Source organism: Artemia franciscana, chromosome 7 (assembly GCF_032884065.1).
Source record: "Artemia franciscana chromosome 7, ASM3288406v1, whole genome shotgun sequence".
Taxonomy (NCBI): Eukaryota; Metazoa; Arthropoda; class Branchiopoda; order Anostraca; family Artemiidae; genus Artemia; species Artemia franciscana.
In genome coordinates this window covers 45,477,030-45,500,079 of record NC_088869.1, presented here as the reverse complement: position 1 = coordinate 45,500,079, position 23,050 = coordinate 45,477,030, and the positions used below count along the sequence as shown (strand labels likewise).

The 23,050-nt window shown below is 37.5% G+C and overlaps 1 protein-coding gene across 1 annotated transcript in view; it reads right to left on the bottom strand.

Moving 5' to 3' along the window:
• Positions 1–23,050, bottom strand: part of LOC136029361 (ADP-dependent glucokinase-like) — a 66,678-nt gene that overhangs the window by 22,506 nt on the left and 21,122 nt on the right. Inside the window, exons 4-5 of the mRNA XM_065707673.1 lie at positions 15,098–15,234; positions 7,861–8,024 (exon numbers count right to left, since the gene is read on the bottom strand). Coding sequence (XP_065563745.1) covers positions 7,861–8,024; positions 15,098–15,234 — 301 coding nt within the window. The remainder of the gene's footprint in view (positions 1–7,860; positions 8,025–15,097; positions 15,235–23,050) is intronic.

Here is a 23,050-nt window from a genome sequence, read left to right as displayed (position 1 = left end):
GTCAATAAGCCCGGTACCCAGAACATTCCGTAGGCAATTTATCTGGGAAACATCTAGTAAATTTTCATCCGCTTTTCGGAGTACCCATGCTTCAGAGCTATATTTGACCACTGTCATCATTATAGCTTCTAATATTCTTATCTTGGTTTACAGACTTATCTTCCTATTCTTCCAAGCTTTTTTTTTTAACTGTAAAAAATCCCTCTGAGCATTGTCTATTATACTTTTAATATCTTCAATGCTCCCACCGTCTTTACCGTCTAATACTACTAAGGTGAATGAAGCTGCCCACCTGATCATTCTTTTCGTTACCGAACGTCAACTTTCATCTTCACTTATTCCTAGCCTTAGTGTCTTAGTCTTCTTAACATTAATTTTTAAACCTATTCTAGTACCCTGAACTCGGAGAATTTCTGAAAATTCGTTCATTTTGCTCACACTTTCATCAAGGGTGATTCAATCATAAGCCTAATCTATGTCCAGGAGAGTTTTTCCCCCCATTTAATTCCGTGGTTACCCACTGCCTTGGGGATAGAACTAAGCCATGCTCAACTCCTGATTTAATACAAACCAGCTTCTAACCTCATTTCCTACTTTAGCCGCCACAGTGTAATTCTCGTTCATAGCACTATTCACTTTAATGAATTTGTCTGGTACGCCATACAAGGATAACAAATTTGCTAAAGCTTTCAATCAAGAGAATCAAACGCTTGCTCGTAATCTATAAAACTGAGGACCAGAGGTGTTTGACAACTCAGGCACTTTTCAATTATTAACCTAAGAGTGAAAATTCGGTCGACTCATCTTCTACCTTTTCTAAAACCACGCCGTACTTCTCTTAAAACTTTGTCAACAGCATCTCTCAGTCTAAAAAGTATAGCATTACTAAGTAATCTCTTACCTTCAGAGACTAGACTAATGCCTCTATAATTGCCACACTCACTCTTGTCACCTTTCTTATACAGAGGTTTAATTAAAGTTTCCCTAAAATCGTTAGGTACTTCCCCTTTTTCAAAAACCATATTCATAATCTTCAGTAACTTATTTCTAACCTCAGAACCATCATATTGAAGAAACTCATTTACTACACTATCAGCACCTGGAGCCTCATTAATTTTATATCCTTTTAGTACTGTCACTACTTCTTCCTCACAAAACAAATCTTCCTTCACATCTAAGGTATCACAAACTTTTTCATTTTCATCTATATCTTTTCCTGTAACTCTATCTCGGTTTAGCACATTCTCAAAATGTTCCGCCCAAATCTCTTTAACTCTTTCCTTATCACTAATTGTCGCCCGGATCCTATCTTTAACTGGGACAAGTCTGGATTGACTACTCCCTCTCAATTTATTAACATGTCAATAAAACATTTTACTATTTTGCCATTTAGCTGCATCTTCTAGATCCTCGGCAATGTTATCCATGGCCTCCTCTTCACACCTCCTTAGTTCTTATATTAATACTTTCTCGTTTTTCTTACATTTCTTATGTTTTCATATGATCTATCACTTAAATAATTGTTGTACAAGTCCCTTCTCCTCTCCGTTAAACATAAAGCTTTTTCAAAAATATTCCTAGCTGCAGTCCTAGCTTTCTTCTCTGAGACACCATTAGAAGCTTAACAAATTGGTTTTCTAAAATTATTCCAACTATGTTCCACATTGCAGGATTTTAAACTCTAAAGTTTAGTATTCAACTGTTCCTGGAAAGTTTCCCTCAAATTCTCCTGCTGGAGCCTACCAACAGCAGAACCTCCCTGGAGGAAGGTACCCTTCCGAAATTTCAGCTTTAAATTAACCCAAGATACTGCTAGATGGTGATCTTTACTTTTAACATCAATAACAGCACTCCTATATACCCTAGTATCTTTTATTGATCCCGTCAGTCTTCGGTTTACAATAACATAATCAATAAGGTTTGCTGTCTTACCATCACGTGAATACTAAGTTAACTTATGGGCCATTTTATGGTCCAACACCGTATTGGCTATAACTAGATTGCTATAAGTACAAAATTGCAAAAGTCTCTAGCCATTACTGTTTTCTTTTCCTACACCAAATTTATCTAGGCAAGGATTCCATCTATTCCTATTTCTACCAGCCTGGACTTAAAATCTCCTAGTAAAAACATAATATTTCTACATGGGACCCTGTCTATTTGCCTCAGTAACTGTAAGTAAAATTCATCAGAGTCACTATTATCTCCATCTGTCAGTTCTACAGGGGCATATACTACTATAACTGATACCCAGAACTTTTTAGTCATAAAATGAGCAATTAGTATTCTATTATTAATACTTTCCTGGCCTAATCAAGACTTAGCAGCTTCCTTATTCATCATGAGCCCTGCTCCCTGTCTATGTACCCCATCTTTCCTGCATGAGTAAACAAATTGTATATCACCTAATTTCATGCTTCCTACCCCTGAGGCATGAGTTTCTGAAACTCCTCAGAAGTCCAGTTCGAACCGTCTGCATTCGTCCGTCAAAACATTGATATGATAGTAATTCTTTAGCGTCGTAACATTCCAATTTTCATGTTCTTTAAATTATTGAAATTATTTTGGCCTCAGGAAAAGCAATGATCCCGGATAACAGTGCAGGACGGGAATCACATATCTTGCTGTCCGGGGGATCCGGACAGCAAGAAGTCACAGGGACATCCAATACGAAGAATGGAGGCTCTGTGCAATCTTGGACCCGTCTTGGTCACAACACAGTTTTCAGCACTTGGCGATGCTCTTCTATCTACAAGAGTCAAAATCCTGCACAATCAGTCTCAAGCCTATTATCTCCGACTCATTATATATTTATGCCGACAAATATTATGTTACTATGGGGAGGCAGCCCATATTAGGTAAATTAGCTAGGAAGAGGATTTTCAGCCCGAAAACGCCCGTTAAAATAGATCAAGCCTAGAAGAATTGTCCATTAGTGAGAATCCCTTGCGAATGCTGTGTCATTAACAAGGCTATAACTTCTTCGAGGGTCTCCATTCCTCAAGTGGGAACAGAGTTGATGGCAAGGTCCCAAGTCTTACAGGTACCCCAAAAAATGAGGCAGCCCTTTGCAAAGGCAATTGTCGATAGATCTAGATCTTACACCCTGCCAAAGTTGTCCTTCTTAAGAGGATCCTCCCACAATGGTGTTTTGCGTCACCATGCAATTTAACTCATTACTTGGCAAATACTTGTAACTTACGGGATGTTTTGACACACCGGTGGGCCCTGTTGAGTGTATGAGCCCTTTTCCTCCTCCACCTGCATTAATAGCCCCAAGCGATGGTACCCCAGTTTCTATTATGGACCCTCAGGGACATGGTCCTTCCTTGGTCCGTGTCTCCTATGGAGGTACCCTACATATTCGTAGGGTATCCCTCCATCGTCACCTGGGTCACGCTGAGTGGCCTTTTTTTTATATGCAAATAAAATTAAGTCCGAGTTCAAACTAGTTATATATATATATAAAAAAATAATTTTTGACCTACACAGATGGTTACATAGGAGCAATACTTATCCCAGCAACATGGCTACCATTTTAAACCATTTTGATCACTTTGCCAAGTAATTTAAATGATTGAAAACCTAACTTTTACAGGAAAAGTAGACAATTGATGGATTGACAGATTATTTTTGTTTTATTTTTTGGCTAATTTAAACTCGATCCAATTTTGTTCTTGAACTCGCTTAAACGATGGATATATTTTGAAGCTTTCAGTGCCCTGAACCAAAATACATAACGGAAATATTTATGTAAGAGGCTGATATGCTACTTCTCTTCAACTCAATTTATTTTTCGTTCTTGAACTTACACAAACGATTGGTATAACGAGACAGTAGAATAATGACTTAAGAAAAAGATGAAGAAACTGATGAAGAGGAAAAAAAGCTCTTGCGATGAGTAGCTTGATTTAAAATAGATATTTAGTTCTGATAGTAGATAAATTACATTTTAAGCTTAGAGAAAATTTGAGAAAACACAAAAAAGTACGCAAAGTTTCCAGTTTTGGGGAATAGAATCAGAGTTTTCTGAAACTTTTTCAACGAAATAAGAAGAAAGGCTTTGTGAAATTGTGACTTTAGGAGCATAATGTATGCAAAATATTAGAAAAAATTTAGAAGAACAAGCATACAACAAGAGGCAATTTGCAAATAGATCTTATTAATTCTGTGACTTTTGGCTGGTTATTACGACCTCGATGGTCGTAAGGAGCACCCATAAGTAGTCCTAGCTAAAACTGATATTCTAACTCACATCAAAGCCCCAAGGATTTGCACAACAAAATCAAAAATATGTAGAATTTTTCTGTTTCGATAAATCTTTGCTTATTACTTTAGTGCTCAGGGGATGCTTAGAAATAACTTCTTAAAATGCCACAGCATCCTCCTTAAATAAAGTGAATGTAATATACTTAAATACTCAAGTCCTCTTTGCAAGCAGTCCTTTATATAGGGCAGTAAGATAGTAAACATTTCCAGATATTCCAGACCCGATCACCAAAAAGCTAAATTATAATTTTGTTTACACTATTTTGTTGAAATTTCGAATATTAAAAGTCGGAAAGGATGATTCTATATATTTCTCAAATCCCTCACACCTCCCCATCAAGGTGCAAAAAATTATTTTTTAATGATGAGACTTTCAGACCATCTAACGCACAACATTTATTTTAAATCCGAATTCGTCTTTACTACTACTACTAACGACTCACTGCAGCACAAAGCCGACTGGGGCCACGACAGCTATGGACGCCCCTTCAGAGTCTTAACGACTTAGTCTTCTTATTATGAATTTTTAAACTTATTCTTGTACTCTAAACTTGCAAAACCTCTAAAAAATTCATTCATTTTGCTAACATTTTTATCTAAGAAACGTCAATCATCAGTATAACCTAAGTCTAGAAGAATTTTACTTCCTTATTGGATTCCGTGTCCTCCCATTGGCTTTTCTGTGCTCCTTGGGACAAATTTCCATCGAAATAATCCATATAACAGGGATAGAGCGCAACCCAGCTTAAATCCTGACTTACAAAATAACCAGCTACTAGCCTCATTTCCTACCTAAATCCCAGCAATCTGATTTTCGTACATTGCCCTCGTCACTTTAATGTATTTATCTAGTATACTATACAAAGATAAGACCTTAGCTAAAGCTCTTCTATCAGCTAAATCAAGGCACTTCAAAATTATTAATTTATAAGTGGCAAGTTGTTCGATCCATCCTCTACACTCTCTAAAACCACTCTGTTCTTCTCTTAAAACTTTATTTCCATCTCTAAGCCTAAAGTTATCATCATACTAAATAATTTGCTACCTACAGAAACCAGGCTATTGCCTCTGTAACTACCACACCCACTATTATCACCCTTCTTAGACAGGACTTTAATTAGGGCTTTCATAAGGTCGCTAGGTACTTTTTCTTGATAAAACATCACATTCATAATCTTCAGCAACTAGCCTCATGACCACCATATTTAAGAAAAGCATCTACCACACTATCAGCATCTGGGGCCTTATTATTTCCTGATCTTGTTAGTACTGTTACTAATTCTTCCTCGCAAAACAAATCTTCCTTCATTTCCAAAGTGTCGCTGACTTTTCATCTTTCTCTATAGCTTTTCCTGAAACTCTATCTCAGTTTAGCACATTCTCAAAATGGTCTGCCCATTTCTCTTCAAGTCTTTCCTTATCACTAATTGTGGCCTCGTTCCTATCTTTAAGAGGGAGAAGTCCAGATTAATTATTCCCACTAAATTTTTTAACATGCCAGTAAAATCTTTCAATATTATGTAGTCTGGCTGCATCTTCTAGATCTTCGGCAATTTCATCCATGGCTTCTACCTCACACCTCCTTAGCTAATATTTTAATGCCTCCTCCAATTTCTTTACTCAAATTATTCTTGCACATACCTTTCCCCCTCTCTATTAAACATTAACCATTTTCACTAATATTACTAGCTGCGTCCCTAACTTTCTTCCCAAAGGAACTATCAGCGACTTCACAAAACTGTTTTCCTAAAATTATTCCTTCCATCTTCTGCATTTTGAAATTTTAAACTCTATAGTTTAGTATTCAACAGTTCCTGGAACATTCCACTAAAATTCTTATCCTAGGGTCCACCAACGTCAGCTTCCTCGAAGGCAGTTATGCTTCCCAAATTTCGGCTTCAAATTAACCCTTACACTAATAGATGGTGATCTTTACTCTAAGAATCAATAACAGCACTCATATATATCCTAATATCTTGTGTTGATTCTGCCAGTCTTCGGATTACAATAATATAATCAATAAGATTAGCTGTCCTACCATCATCGGAATACTATGTTAACTTATGGGCCATTTTATGACGAAATACCGTATTGATTATAAATAGATTGTAATATCTACAAAATTGCAGCAGTCTGTAACCATGACTGTTTTCTTTTCCTATACCAAATTTACCCAGGCTAGGATACCGTCTATCCCTATTTCTATCGCCCTGGGCGTTAAAATCTTCTAATAAAAACACCATATTTCTGCCTCAGACCCTCTCAATTTGTTCCTGTCACTGGAAGTAAAATTCATCTGAGTCACAACTATCTATGTCAGTCGGTTCTTCAGGGCCATATACTACTATAACTGATACCCTGCACTTTTTAGTCACATAATAAGCGACAAGCATTCTATTTTTAATACTTTCTCAACCTATAGAAGGCTTAACAGCTTCCTTATTTATCACGTTACTCCCTGTCTATGTACCCCATCCTTCCTGCCTGAGTAAATAAATTTGTATCAGCTAATTACATGTTTCCCTCCCCTGATATATAGGTTTGTGGAACTCCTAATAAGTCCAGTTCGTATCATCTGAATTCGTCAGTCAAAATGTCGATAAGATAATTATTTTTTACCGTTGTTGTTGCTTGTTGCAGATTTTGTTGAAATTTCATATTTTTTAAATCATTGAAAATATTTAGGATTCAGGAAAAGCACTGGTCCCAGAACCAATGCAGGACACGGCATAACGCATCTTCTCAAGTTTACACCAAGCGCTGCAGCCGGCTTAGAACTAGATAAGAAGAAGTCCCTGAGACCTACAGTTGAAAGGAGGCTTTGTGCAATGCTGGGCCCACCTTGGTCACAACATGGTTTTCTACGCTTGGCGATGCTCTTCTATCAACAAGATTTGAACTCCTGCGCAGACCATCTAAGTTTATTACCTCCGACTCCTTATATATTCATGCCCAAAAATATTATGTAACTACGGAAAGGCAACCCATAATAGATAAATCAGCTAGAAATAGGCTTTTCAGTCCAAAAAAGCTCACCAAAACAGACTAAACCTAGAAGAATTACCCATTAATCAGAATCTAATGCAAATTTGTGTCGTTTACTAGGCTATAATATCCTCGAGGGACGCCACTTCTCAAGTGGAAATAAAGTTGACAGCAAGGTCCCCAGTCTTGCGGGTAACCCAACAGGCTCGAGGCAGCCCTTTGCAAATACCATTGTCTATAGTTCCTCCCTATAAATGATCCTCCCTCGAAGAGTGGCAGGATTCACTCGTCATGAGCATATTCTCGCGGGGCACCACTCCTCAAACTCACCCTGCAAGGCTGGTAGTAGTCATAGTTTTGGTTAGGAAAACTAGTGAAAGATCCATCCTGATACCACTATAAGGCCACACCAGCAAGGACATCCCTGTCGGGGATAGGGACAGAGAAAGGAGCTTACGACGGAGCGCAGACCCCAAACCCTATCACCGCAGCAGAACAGCTCCAACTTATAATTTGTCTTTACGTTACAACGAATATACTTTTCTATAATAATGGCATAGGGGTAAAGATTACTTATTATTTCAGTCTGTGGCATTATTATCTCACCTGCTCATTCATTCCCATTGAATCCACGTAAGGAAAGATAAGCCCATTCAGCTGCCTCATGAGGGACTCATCAACATACGACGCCATCTCAAAATGGACGTATGTAGTTTTTTTCTGAGATCGTATCAATTCTTGAACTTTCAATAATCTCTGCTCTCTAAATGCTAGAATGTAAACACAATCAGTACACAAATATTACAAAATTTAGTAAAACAAAAGAGAAAAATCAAAGGAGAAAGAAAACGAGAGAGTGAGAGACAAGGGATGAGGAGAATGATTTTCTTGTGACCTGTATCTATGTTCAGGCTGCCACAACTGCATACATTATTAAGGGTCGCTGATGATACTTTTAGAAGTTTCTTTTTTAGACTGGAAATTTTATTATTTTTAATAAATTTTAGACTGGAACAATAAGAAAACGAGTCTTTGAGCTAAGATAACTGACAGAAGCTGTAAACAAGGTTTTAAAAGAAGAACAATGCGGTTCTAGAAAAGGTAGAGAATGTTTCAACCAAATTTTCACTCTTAGATTAGTAACTGCACGGTGCTTGAGATGTCAAACACCTTTGGTCCTCAGTTTTATAAATTATGAGCAAGCATTTGATTCTGTTGATAGAAGAGCTTAAGCAAAGGTCTTATTCTTGTATGGTGTATCAGACAAATCCATGAACTGTGTACTAGAATAACACTGCTGCGGTTAAGGTAGGGTCTGATGAATTCTATGTTAAGAAGTAAAGGAAAGGCAATGGGAGACCACGGAATCAAATGGGGAGGGAAAGCTCCCCTGAACTTAGACTATGCTGATGATTTAATCATCCTAGATGAGTGTGAGCAAAATGAATGAGCTTTTAGAGGTTTTGCAAGTTTAGGTCTGAAAATAAATGTTAAGAAGACTAAGTCAATAAGGCTAGGAATAAGTGAAGATGAAAAGGTGACGTTGGGTAACGAAAAGATTGATCCAGTGGACAACTTCACCTACCCTGGTAGTATTGTTTGTAAAGACGGTGGGAGCAGTGAAGATGTTAAAAATAGAATAATCAAGGCTTAGGGCATTTCTTGAGAATTAGAAAAAGTTTGGAAGAATAGGACGATAAGTCTACAAACCAAGATTAAAATATTAGAAGTTACTGTGAGACAGTGGTCAATTATGGCTCTAAAATTTGGGCGTTCCAAAAAGTGGATGAAGATTTGCTATATTTTTTCCAGAGAAATTGCCTAAGGATTGTTCTGGGTATTTCAAACAGTCGGCTGTACAAAAAGTATGGTTCTATCCCGCTTTCTAGGGCTATAATGAGAGGAAGGTTGAAACGGCTAGGACACGTTCTGCAGATGAAGGATGACAGATTGCCAAAGATTGTCCTTTTCGGCCAAGCGTCAAGAGCTAAACGGAAAGCAGGTCGTCCAAGGTTGTGGTGGGGGGATGTCATAAAGAAAAATTAAAGGAAATGGGAGCTTCCTGGGAGGGTGTAAAGAGGGAGGCTTTTGAATAGATTGAGCTTGAGGAAGACCGAAAAGCAGTATGTCTTCAAACTGAGTGGAAAGAGGCCTTACGAAATGATTTAAATGCAATAGGAAGTTCAGAGAAAAAGTATAGGGTGATACTCTGGATACTGGGGCACAGGAAAGGCATGGACAGCTGTGTTGGCCACCGGCGGCTTGGCGTTAAGATCAGTAATTGTAGCGGATGGGATCGATTGCATTGTAACACCTTGTCATATACTGTAAATATTATCAAGATATGCGGTAATAGTTGTGTAATAATACATATAAAAAAATATCTTGAACGGCCGACTTTTAAAAAATAGCATCATAAAAATAATTTTTAATATAAAAATAAAATATGAGGCTTAAAGCGACTGAAAGCAATAAATGAAACAACAAAAGGAGATGAAGGAATCATATTTATCTGAAGGCTTATCTACATCTCCCTGGATTTTCTATTGTTAAATTTGCGTTTGAACCCCCCCCCCCCCCCCGCGCGCGTAAGTCGTTACGTGTCATTGTAGTTGTGTCTCTGTGTCCCACCTGTGAATATAGATAGATATATATATATATGTTTTTAACTACGTAAAACTTGCGAATATACAACATTCTTTGCTGTCCCATTGTCTGTGTATATAAATAGATTGTCAGGTTTACCGACTCTTGAACATGCAACATATAATTGTCCATGGGAAAAGCAATCCGTATTCAGATCTATACCTCATTATTCTAATGATTGCCCTTGAGCTTTGTTGATGATGACTGCTAATCGAACATTCCCTGTGTCCCGTCGTCATTTATATATCCCCCTGTGCCCCCCGGCGTCCCCGGTGTAGTTGTGTCCCTGTGTCCCGGTCGTCATTTATATTCCCTGTGTCCTGGTCGTCATTTGTGTCCCGGTGTCCCAGTCTGTAATTTATCTTTGAGTGTCCCGGTCGTCATTTATATTCCCTGTGTCCTGGAGTCCCGGTCGTCCTTTGTCTCCCGGTCTGTAATTTCTCTTTGAGTGTCCCGGTCTTGTGTCCCGGTGTCCCGGTCTGTAATTTCGTCAGTCGACAAACATGACGTCAGTCGACAAACAACTTCATGACGGCATAATGCTCAATCCTTATAATGACGTCAGTCGACAGACAAACATGACGTCCGTCAACACATAAACAAACAACTTATATATATATATATATATATATATATATATATATATATATATATATATATATATATATATATACATATATATATATATATATATATATATATATATATATATATATATATATATATATATATATATATATATATATATAGATGTGCCCCTCTAGTTACGGCAAAGTATTAATTTTTTCTCATTTCATCTCCTTAGTGTCTGGCCGAGTGTCATCAGCTGAGATAAGATGTTACCCTGTAATAAACTTCGAATATACCTAAGGCTACGGAAAAGAAGGTAATTTTTTGTTAATAGAAGTGAAGTTAGGTTTTTCTTTGTTCCTTTTGAAAATCTGACAACAAAATGAATCCCTATCCTGGAATGGATGTTACCAAAATGGAAAAAAGTCTCTGTTTTTTTCTAAGAAGCCATTAATTTTTTTATCACTTTATAATTAGATGGTTAAAGGACAAATTTCCAGTTTATCGTAATACAATAGAAAAAAAAATAACAGAATAATATAGATAATTTACTCAAATTCACTAATTCATTGATGCACAAGGTTTATACAAGGTTTGATGCACAAGGATGTAAAACAAGGTTTTTTTTATCTTTTAAAACTATTTTCAAATTATATTCACACTTCTTTTCAAACTATATTTGTCTAATATACTGAACAATCTTCCGACTACTTGCTTCTTAGGGAATTTTAATGTCTCATACCTTTGGATACCATTCTCTATCTAGTCCCCGAGGGGCAGTGTGATTCCATTAATTCTACTGCCTCTTCTCTCTCTACTATTGGATTTTCCCTGAACATTGATAAAATATGATTACCTTACATTTACTATCAAGATTTTTTCTAGACAACCATTTCGTTATAAAAATATAAAATCTGTCCATTGAACCTATCAGATGTCTGGAACCACGAAAAAAAAAATACGGCCATTCTGTTTGAGTACAATTCAAACAGTTCGTGGTAACGAACCCGGCTCAATAAGGAGCGACCCAGCTTTAATAAGGAGCAATTATTGATACCACTAATACAAATGTAATTATTGATACAAATACTTACATCAAAAGAAATGTATTTTTATGCTAATTTTTACATCAAATTTAGTCTTACCCATCAAAAGTTAGGAGCCTGAGAAATTTTCCTTATTTTAGAAAATAGGCGAGACACCCCCTAAAAGTCATAGAATCTTAACGAAATCAGACCATCAGATTCACCGTATCAGAGAGCCCTACTGCAGAAGTCTCAAGCTTCTATCTACAAAAATGTGGAATTTCGTATTTTTAGCCAGAAGACAGATCCCGGATACCTGTTAATCCTGTTTATCTAGAATGTCGCGAGAGGGCTCAACCTAAGGGAAATTAGAAGTTCTAGTGTTATTTTTAAGTGACCGAAAAAATTGGAGGGCACCTAGGTCCCCTTCCACGCTCATTTTTTCCCAAAGCCACCGGATAAAAATTTTAAGATACCATTTTATTTAGCATAGTCAAAAACCTATCAACTATGTCTTTGGGGACGACTTAATCCACCACAGTCCCCGGGAGAGGGGCTGCAAGTTACAAAGTTTGACCATTGTTTACATATAGTAATGATTATTGGGAAGTGTACAGACGTTTTCAGGGGGGCTTTTTAGCATTGAGGGGGGCGCTCACGTGGTGAGCATCTTTCCATGGAGAAATTTATCATAAGGGAAGAGAATTCCCATGAAGAGGGCGCAGGATTTTCTAGCCTTATTTAAAAAAAATGAGAAAATACATTATAAAAGAAGTTTTTTTTCAACGGGAAGTAAGGAGCAGCATTAAAACTTAAAACGAACAGAAATTATTACGTATATGAGGGCGTTTGTCTCCTCCTCAATACCTCGCTCTTTACGCTAAAATATTTTTAGTAATTTCAACTAATAAAAACATGCAAATATAGAAGTTCGTTATGTAAGTTAATTCGTAAGTCACGTATATTTATTACTAGTAAAAACGCTCGTAAAAAAATAAAAGTTATAGTTGCATTTTTAAGTAACCAAAATTGGAGGGCAAGTAGGCCTCTTCTCCCACCCCTTTTTTTTATCAAATCGTGCGATCAAAACTATGAGAAAGCCATTTAGCGAAAAAAAATTAATATGCAAATTTCTTTTTAATTTATCATGTGCAGTGAGCCAAAATCAAAACTTACATTAATTCTAAAACGTTCAGAAATTAAAGAAAAAACAAGTTTTTTCAACTGAGAGTAAGGAGCGACATTAAAACTTAAAACGAACAAAAACTATTCCGTATATGAAATGGACTGTCCCCTCACGTCCCGCTCTTTAGGCTAAAGTTTTTTTTTTGTTTTAAAAAGTAGAACTGTGACAAAGAGTCAAACTTAAGCGTAATGAGCGGGACGTTGAGGAGGGGACAGCTCCTCTCATACATGGAATAATTTCTGTTCGTTTTAAGTTTTAATGTCACTCCTTACTTTCAGTTGAAAAAAAAAACATTTTTTTTTATTTAATTCAGACTTTAAGCTTAAATAAAAAAAACAGCATATTTTCAGTATTGGACATTTTTACTGCATTGACCACCAAGGTATAAGGACAGAAAAATTATACGGAATTTTAATGCTCTAGTTATGCTGCCAAAATTGGCTTTACAATACGTGGGGCTGTCACGGAGTTTGAGCTTTTTATTAGGTTTTTACATTGACTTTATCTATTTAGTTTTACGCTTATACTTTTAATTGTGTAAATTACTTCCCATTATTTAGCAGTCTCTTCCGAAGTAGTACCTAGTTCTGAAAGGGTTAAAAAAGACTATTTTCAGATAAAAAAATGTTTAAAATTCTTAGCTTTTGAAAGCCGAACCATTAGTGTATTGGATCATTTAGTAACATTTAGCATTAGAGTTTCAGTAAGAGCAGTTTTGAAGCAAATAACTATGAGTGGAGCTTGACGAACTAAGAGTATTAAAAAAAATACGGATTTTTTAATTTATTTTTCTACTGCCATTAATTGTTCTAAAACAGTTTTCAACATAAGCTTCATCTCCAATTTTTTGAAACAGAATTATAGAAAATGCGAAAATACAGTCTCTTGGAACTTTGCTGTCTTTATTTTTTTATGTTTGTTTAAATTATGGTTTTGTTTGCTGGATGTCATTTTTTTTCAAAACAATAAACTGATAAAATAAAGCGATATTTTTTTTTTTAATTCCTGAAAAATTGAAAATGACAAGAGATATCCTAAACGCCAGCATTATTGATGACATATTGAGTTTTGAACTCACGATCTTATGGATATGCCGTTTAACTTTTCTTTGAGGATCGGGAGTAAAATAGAATCCTATGGGGCTAGAACCGGGCTATAAGATGGGTATCGCAGTATATTCCACTCAGCTTCTCTCAGAACCTCTTTGGGAACGCGTGAAGAATTTGCTTGGGCGTTGTGATGGTGAAAAAGGATGGAGGATTCAAGGCTTTTTAGCCGGCTCTGCTCTCAAATTCCTTTTACACAATATCCTCCTATGACAATTTATCAACCTCCTAAAAAGTCCCCAAGTAAAACTTATTCAGAGCTGCCATTACATTTTTGGCAGAAATTCCGCGAATTTTTTAATACTCTTAAATAGAAGTAAGACTCAGATATGCAATAGAAGTTTCCACCTGATAAAGATACTCTTTGCTATTGTGAAATTGCCTCTTCTACAGGGTGACCCAAAAAGATGCGTACCCATATTTTATTCGATAAATATCAATTTTTTAACGAATGTCTTTTCTGTTGCAGGGCGTAAAAGGTGAACCTAAGGATGATCGTTTGCCGCTATAGCTGCCCCGAAATGTCCTGGACAAATCAGCAGAAGATATTCTCCCTGAAGACCTATTTTGCGACAAAATCATACAAGAGTGTATAGATTCAGTTTCGAAAACGTTTCTATTCTCGCAACTTTCCACCAAAATCAACGATTGTTAGTTGGGTTACGCAGTTCAGAGAGCATGGGACTGTAGTGAACTTAAATTCTAAAGCCACAGGGGGGAACTTATTCAGACAGGAAAAAGAGTACAAGGACAGACGAAAAAATTGCTACAATGAGAAAATATGGGCACATTTAAAAAGGGAATTACCTAAAAAGAGCTTTTAGAAATCCAAACAAGTCATGCTCCAATACTGGGGACCCAGAGTGCTTCTCGAACTTGGCAAAATAAAACAGGACCAACCCATATTTCGATTAACTATCAGTGAAGTTAAGGGTATTTAACAGGTCGAAACTATTTATATGTTCCAAAACATGTCTCTTCCACTAATCCCAATGATCTTAGGAAGTTGAGGGTAAACCAGATGCCTTGAAGCTAAAAACTGAGTGAATGTTAAAAATTGTAGGTTTAGCCTATGCAAGGAATAATACATCCTATAATTGCCTTTCATTTTTTCCGAAATATTTTTTTTGGTTCGGGGTTTAAAAATAAGTCAAATTATTAGATTTTACTTATGAACAGCTCTAATAAAGCACCATATCATATTCCAGGAAAATAGCTATCAAACAAGTCGTTTTTTTTAGGCTGAACAAAATATTCAAGTTATTATTCAAGATAAGAACAAACTAAGTATTTCATATTAAAAACCTTACTTTTGTTTAACGGAACATTATCCATCATGTGCAGACCTCCTATTACTAGAAGGTTCGGGTTTAATAGCTTCACGTCGTCAACAAATGATTCTAACGAACTGATCTGCGGATTGTTCCCATCAGAATGCATTATAAACCTATAAAAAATTCCAATATAAAGGTTAGAACATTTACACCAAACATTATTAAAACCTAGAAACAACATGACATCATGCAAAAACTAGATAGAAAAATATCCATTTATACAAGATATCAAGTAGGAAATATCTAGAACAAAAACATCGGTAACATTTTACGAAAATACAAGAACAGGGATAAAACGTAAAAGCAAAGGGATTTATTTATGCAGCTGTTTATATCTATTATAAAAAATTATACATACCTACAGCTCAAATATAGTACATGAGGAGGCTTCATCCCCATTCCCCACCCACAATCTGGATCTTTTCGATTTCTGCCGACACCCCTTATATACTGTATATAGTTGCAATTCCTCTAAATTTGCTGATTTTAATCGTAAGTCTCTCCCCCCAGAACAAAATTAGATTTCTATGTATGTACCTAGTTCATACAGACGATGATGGGTCGCATCCATCGATGAAATCATACTTTAGTAAACAACGCAGCATTCCATTGAATTTTGAGACAGGGATACGACTTCTAGGTTTTGTCTGTTTCGTGGGGTTTTTTGAACTGCCTAACTTCTTCCTGGCTATGTTTTATATTATTTATTGCTTTGCTATTGTAGTTTTACATTTAAAGTCGTGAAGATATGAGTCATAGGTAATAGGCTTTATATCTCTTAAGTAGGATGTCAACTCTTGTTGATAGATGTGCATCGCCAGGTGCCAAAAAACATACAGTGGCCAAGATGAACTCAGTCGTGCTTACAGCCTCTGTATACAGGGTGAAGTACTTTGTGCCAATTTCAGAATGAATTACAAGTCATTAGCCCGCACTGGGGGGACTCACGACTTTTCAGGAGGGCAAGACAATTTAAATCATTTAAATAATTTGAAAATTGCAACATGAAACACTACAACGTTCAAAGACAGCAACCAGATTAAAATTTTGACGGACAAAATTCAGCCTCAAAGAGTAACGAAACATGAAATTAGGTGACATAGACGTTAGAATTCCAGTAGAAAGGATGGGGGGTATATGAGACTCGTGAGTAAGAAAGCTTGGAAGTCTAGGGTGGAACTTGATTAATAGCAGATTCTCGTTAAATACTTTAGGCCATGCGGCAAAAAAGCTTCCCGTTACGAAAACCAATGCAAAATTAAGCTGGCTAATAAGAAACTACTAATGCTACTGCTAACTCGTAGCTACACCAAGCCGCCTGAAATCACCACAACTAAGAACGCTCCTCATCCATCCTCATCTATTCAGAGCCTCCCTCTTTCCACCCTTCCAAGAAATTCCCATTCTCTTAAATTTTTCCTTGCGACATCCTCCCACCCATCCGGGGACGACCTGCCTTTCGTTTGACTGTCAAGGACAATCTCTGGCAATCTGTCATTCTTCATCCGCAGAACGTGTCCTAGCCATCTCATCCTCTCTCATATTATAGCCCAAGAAAGCAGGATTGAACCACATTTTCGTACAGCTTACTGTTTGAGAAACAGTCAGTCAGTCGAGTACCCAAAACAATCCGTAAGCAATTTCTCTGGGAAACATCTGGCAAATCCTCTGCTGTTTTTCAGAGCGCCAACGCTTCACAACTATACTTGACCAAAGTCATCACTGTAGCTTCCAATATTCTAATCTTGGTACGTAGACTTGTCTTTCTATTCTTTCAAACTGTGAAAAAAGACCCTGGGCCTTTATTATTCCACTTTTAACATCTTCGCCTCATCGAGGTAAAGAATACGGCATTAGACTTTACAGTCCCTACCGGCGGTGCTGATCTCCGTTTCTTGGCCCTTCCACCAGGAAGGGGACCCCACTACCATGATTATCTCGAGAAAACCTAAAATCGTGCGAGACATGACTAAGAAAGCTTATTGAATTCCTCTTTCTCTTTCTCCTCCTTGCAATAAGAGATTGTACCGTATTGGTACTGGCTGGATCTTAATCCTTAAACTGCCGGGAATAGGTGATTTGAGTATTGCACTTCTCACAGATTCTGTCTACCTCAAGAATTTAAGAAGAAGAATTTTGAAGAGGTCAAAATTATCTTGATAATTCTTCATTCAGTCTTTACCGTGAACACATCTTGTGAATATTGCTACCTGGTTTGCTCTTGGATGCCGCCTTACTGACAACTAGTTTGGCCCCACCCACGAACTTTGATGAAGTTCGATCATTCCACCGGACTATGGCAGGTGAAAGACTTGTCTTGAATCCCGTGTTGAACCATGGCAGGTGAAACACTTGTCTTGAATCCCGTGTTGAATTTCATTTCGGGCTAGTAATACAGGTTGTTCAGCTGATAGCATTGTGAAAATTACTTGCGATTTTTACAAAGGAGAGATGTTAATTGAAGCAAAGAAGATTTTGTGGGCTGACACTTCTATTACTAGGGTAACTGACTAATAATGTAAGCGATATGGTTCAAGCTTTAGATCTTTGTGCTTTTGATTTGGTCATGTGTGCCAGGGGAGACAACAGCTACGCTAACTCGAAAGGTTGATGAACTCTAAATGGAATTTAAAAGCTTCGCTGAGCACCATAAAGCAAGGTCAGTCATGCAAACTATTCTCAAAATGAACCCTCCCCCCCCCCCGCAAAACAGTCCTACTCAGTTATTGTCAAAAATCCACCTAAAAACTTGAATAATTCCGACGCTCGAAAAGACTTCCTGGATACAGCTTGTGGGGGAGTCAGTTCAAGAATAGTTGTTTTGAAGCCTAGGAGGGATGCATGGCAAGTAGTTCGGTCGGACAAAGGTACTGACATTACTCTGGCAGACGCATTAAGCAAAGCAGATCAATCCATTAATGCTAAGGTGAAGAGTCCTATCTTTTTCGGTATAGTAAGCCAAGTGGCTGACGGAACGTCTAAAAGTGATCTATGCGATCTCGCTACTAACTGTACAGAAGCTGTTCAGCTACGAAGTAATAGCTCTTTTGATTAAATTTTGAGTCAGGTGACCACCTGAAGTACGCCACTGAGAATCCCCTTGTTATTGGTCACGAGCGTCTGTTCATAACTGAGTACACATTTTTGCCTACCCAGTGCTACGAGTGCCAGTGTTACGGTCATACTGCAAATAACTGTAAAGCTTCCCCGAGAATGCTCTAAATGCACTGGTGACCACCAGAATTCCAAAGAAAACCCGTGTCAACTTGTCATGAATTGCGCTCTCGGTGGCTCCTCTGACCACCCATGTTATTCGTATAAATGTCCAGAAGCAAAGAAACTAGTGCTTAAGAAATGAACCGTCGAACTTTAAAGATAACTACTTGGAACATAAACGGTGGTGTTATTACTAAAAGGCTTTTTTCTGTATCGCTTAATGGAGTCATGTGACGTATTGTGTATACATGAGCACTTTCTCTCCAATGAAAGTCTGGATATTCTTTCGATGGACGGATGGTTGAAAGTATTTGGCGTTTCAGCGATAACCAGTCAGGGTGAAAAGGTAGGCCGTCCGGCGGTATAGCGGTACTCGTCCGAGCGGAACTTCTACCGGCGCTTCGCTCGTCTTCTGACAATTATGTTGCGGTTAAACTGAACGAGACTGTCATTTACTCAGTGTACATGCCAACTGACTACCGAGACCTTGTCTCGGTCTGAACGTAAGTTCAGTATTGCTTGTAAAAAGTTAGCAAGTTCAGTAAATGGTTCGGAGCGACAGGGGCTAAACGTTATACTAGCGGGTGACATGATCTGTAATCTCTCTGGTACAAACCTACGTTCACAAACCTTCCTTAACGCTCTCACTGGTCTTGAGGTTCTTTTAAACGATCTTGACTTTACATACATCCATAATTCGGGAGCAACCTCAGCCCTTGATTTCTTTCTTCAAACCAAGGAAACGTCATTGTCTCCCCCTCGCCATATGTGGACATTGCCATCAACATTTCCGATCACTTACCCGTATGCTGTTCTTTCGATACAACTATACAGTCAAGCATAGGTCTCAGCAAAGTCAGGAAGTGGCGTAAGAAATCCGACTGAAAGAAGATCAATATAGACATATACCAGTCTGTTTGTGATGAAATTCTGGGAAGAATCAAGGTACCTTACCACCTCCTATAAACGAATCCCAATCTAGAAACCACTGAGAAACAGGTTGATATAAATGTACACTCAATGGAAATAATCAATGCTTTGAGAGTCGCTGAAAGTGCTGCAGTACCACAACGCAAGTTTTGCATTGGTACTAAAGTTCCACGCTGGAACGAAAACCCACTCCTAGCTCAGCTTTGTCACGCTTCTAAGTTTTGGCGAAAAATGTGGAAATATATAGGAAAGCCCCGGTCAGGTGCTCTGAATACGGTGCGGATTTATCTGAAAAGAAAGTTTACCAAATGCCTGCAGAAGGACAATGATACCATTTTGGATGAAAATGGTAACACAGAAAAGTGAACCGAATGTCCTGTGGAATTTCCTTAAAAGTGAAAAAAGAAGTGATTGCGACGGTCCCAGCCTCTGGCCCAAAGAAGAACAGTGGAATAGTTATTACAAGTTAGAATTTGCAGCACCCGACTCTCAGCTTGTGTCGGAATATGAAGATAACCTTGATGTCTTGTTAAGTGAAGCATCGCCTTCACTCGGGTTTGTGGTAACTGTTTCTGATGTTCGTCCGGCGATAGTTAGAGCAATTAAGAAGTTCTCGCGAGGCGTTGACCAAGTGTGTGGCATGCATTTAGCTCATGGAAGCCAAAGGGTCCTTGAGCATCTCACTCTGTTATACCAGATGGTTGTCACTTGCGGTTTAGTGCCAGATTCTATTTGTGTTGGGATTGTCACATTGGTATTAAAGAAATGAAAAGACTCTGCTCAATGCGGCTCTCGCCACCCAATAACAGTTGCCCCAGTTCTTTGCAAAATTTTGAGCTTCTTTTTATTGATGAGTTATGTAGAGTTTGTGAAAGTCCTGATAACCAATACGGTTTTAAACAATCTGTTAGTAGGGAACATGTTCACCGTATCATTTGTAATGTAATTTTGGAGTGTAACCAGACAGGGGAAAGGGTTATAGCAGCTAGTCATGATGTACGCCGAGCGTTCGATTCTGGCATAAATGCTCAGATACTGTTGAGTGTGCTCAAACGTTGCCTTGACAGATCAATCGTTCTACCATTCCGAAATTTGTATAAAAAACTGAAGGTTAGAATTAAAAGTCCCGACGACTGATGATCCATAAATTTCGACTCTAGTAGTTCCTGTAGAAAAAGGTATACGGCAAGGGGCAGTTTCTTCCCCTCCCTTTTACAATAATAATGTTATAGAATCGCAAAAAGATGTTGAGTTGAGTTTTGTGTTTAGAGTTATAAATATATCACTGTCTAATTATGCCGATGATATACTGAATTTATGTCGTTCTTTTGGGATGATAGAGAAGAACTTCGATGTTCTAAGCAACGCTTATTCCGAAATCAACCTATCTTTTAAAAAAAAGTAAGAGCGAATGCTAGTTGAAAATTTGACCAGCAAGATCCGCAAATCTTATGATCTACTCATATCTAGCAAAACAAATAATAATAGACACATCAGAGCAAGGCTTGCCAATGCGCTGGTGCAGCCACACGTAATTGGTCTTTCCCCGTTTTTGGCTCTGTTAATCGATCGGAATAAGCGTACCATCCGGTACATACTTTTATCATTTTTGTAAGTTCTTGTTAGATCTACCACCCTGGACTAGAAACTCTTGAATTAGTGAAAAATATGGCATAGTTGATCCATATTTGGCCGTCCAAAATCGGCTTATTCGCTATGTCCGATCCCTCAGCAAGAATGACTCCCTGTACGGGGCGATGGTGCCATAACCTTCTTCTTCTTATAAGTTATCTTTCTAGTTTAGTTACATTTTCTCTTGCTATTTATGTATCTTTTGTGTTCTCTGTTTACTTTTTCTTTTCTTCATAGTGTTATTTTTGTGGATTAAAAATATATGATGATCATGATGACTAAGAAACATGTGCGGTGGTCTATCCTGTGTTTGTAAATATTTCTAGTTATCAATGCAGCGTTACTTCGTCTGTTTTACTGATCTGTTAGTCTATTTCATTATACCGTTTTTCTTTGTTATATTAGCTTTGTTGTGCTTGCTATTGTTGAGTTACGTGTACTTTTGTTTTGCTTTGTTTATTATTTTTTCTCTGCACTCCACTGTTTATACTTTTGTGTGTTTGTGGGTAATTATTATTATTATTATTATTATTATTATTAGAACATCTTCTTGATTCATTCTTATCACGTGCTTTAATTTCGAATTTTTGGCGAATAAAAATTGATCGATGCGACAATCCTGTGTGAACAACAAGGCAACGAAAATCGCCAATTGCCACAATTGGCGAAAATTGCCAATTGCCGCGATTGGCGAAAATTGCCTATCGCAGCAACTTCTTGCGTGTGAACCTAAGGTTAGACGTTTCTTTTAATTTAGAATCAAAAACTACTAGTCAGAAACATTTTTCACTTGCGGGCTGGATTTGCTTTCCAAGTCTAGCCAATCCTTAGCTTCTCGCGAATAACGGTCTGGTGGCTTTCTGCTAGCCATGAAATGCAAATAAACAATGAAAAACAAGCCTGCGTCGCTTCCCAGCTCGCGAAAAAAGACCTTTTGTGATTAAAAAGTACAAGGTTTAGATAACAGTTGTGTATGCTCCTGCATAACCAAAATATCAAAGACAGTTGTGACTCGTGCAAATTTTACATGCAGTTAAAGGCATAAATAGACAACATTTTCTGTAGAGACATAAAGTCATTTGAATACCCGGGTTTTTCCAAACAGGGATATATAGTATCCTAGGTTACACAAATTAAGTGTAGGGAAGGAGTGGTAATGGTAAAATGGACTGCTAAAATTTTGTAGGCACTGTAACCTAGTTATGAGGCAAATGAATGAGACTTATTTGCCTTTTCAGCAAAATTTTACAAACGGAGAATTAATAAATAAAAAAAGGAAATAAAGAAACGGTGAAACACAGCATAATAAAAACAAACAAGAGAAAAGAAGAAAATACCCAGCAAATTAACCAAAATAAAAACAATTAAAACGGAAAGAATATACTTTAAGATGAGAACCCATAAAAATTTGTTCAGCATAGACGAAAGGTCCAGTAATTATGTTTTTAGAGATGAGACTCCCCCACATCCCTCGGGGCAAAGGTTGTAAGTTATACCCAAGTAGTATGGGGGAGCAATATTCCCACGACACCCCTTTCCCAATGTACTAGCGGAGTTGCTAGTCCCTAGAATCCCTTCAATGAATGCGGTAACAGCCATAGGGGGTATGCCTGGAGACCAAATGAAGTTACCAATCCCACACATCTGATTTGTCGAGCATCTGGCATTGCGTAATCATTCATGTTGTCGATGCAATGGTTTTGAACAGTTGGAACCAATCTGGCGAGCATCACGTGATCACTGGTATAAAATTTTGATGGGGAGCTACTTAGTATCACAGTTCCATATAAACATCTGTTTAGTTTACATTGATTCAAGTTCGAAAAATTTATATTATTAAGAAAACGGGTGGTTTTACACTATTGCAACTTGAAGGAGTTTACAGTGATGATATGAAGAAAACAGCCTCCAATGTAACAGTTAAAATCGGGAAGGATTGTAGACAAACTTTTGATTGGGATGAAATGTTTGGTAGATAATTTATGTCTTTGAAAGCTGGAAGAACAATTATGTTTTGGGACAAAAGTGAATATAATGCATATATTCAGACTACAACATAGATTGAATGTAATCATGATGGATATTAACGACAATGGATTGACTCACCTCATAAAAAGAGTGAAAATGTACAATTTTGACGATAAAAACATT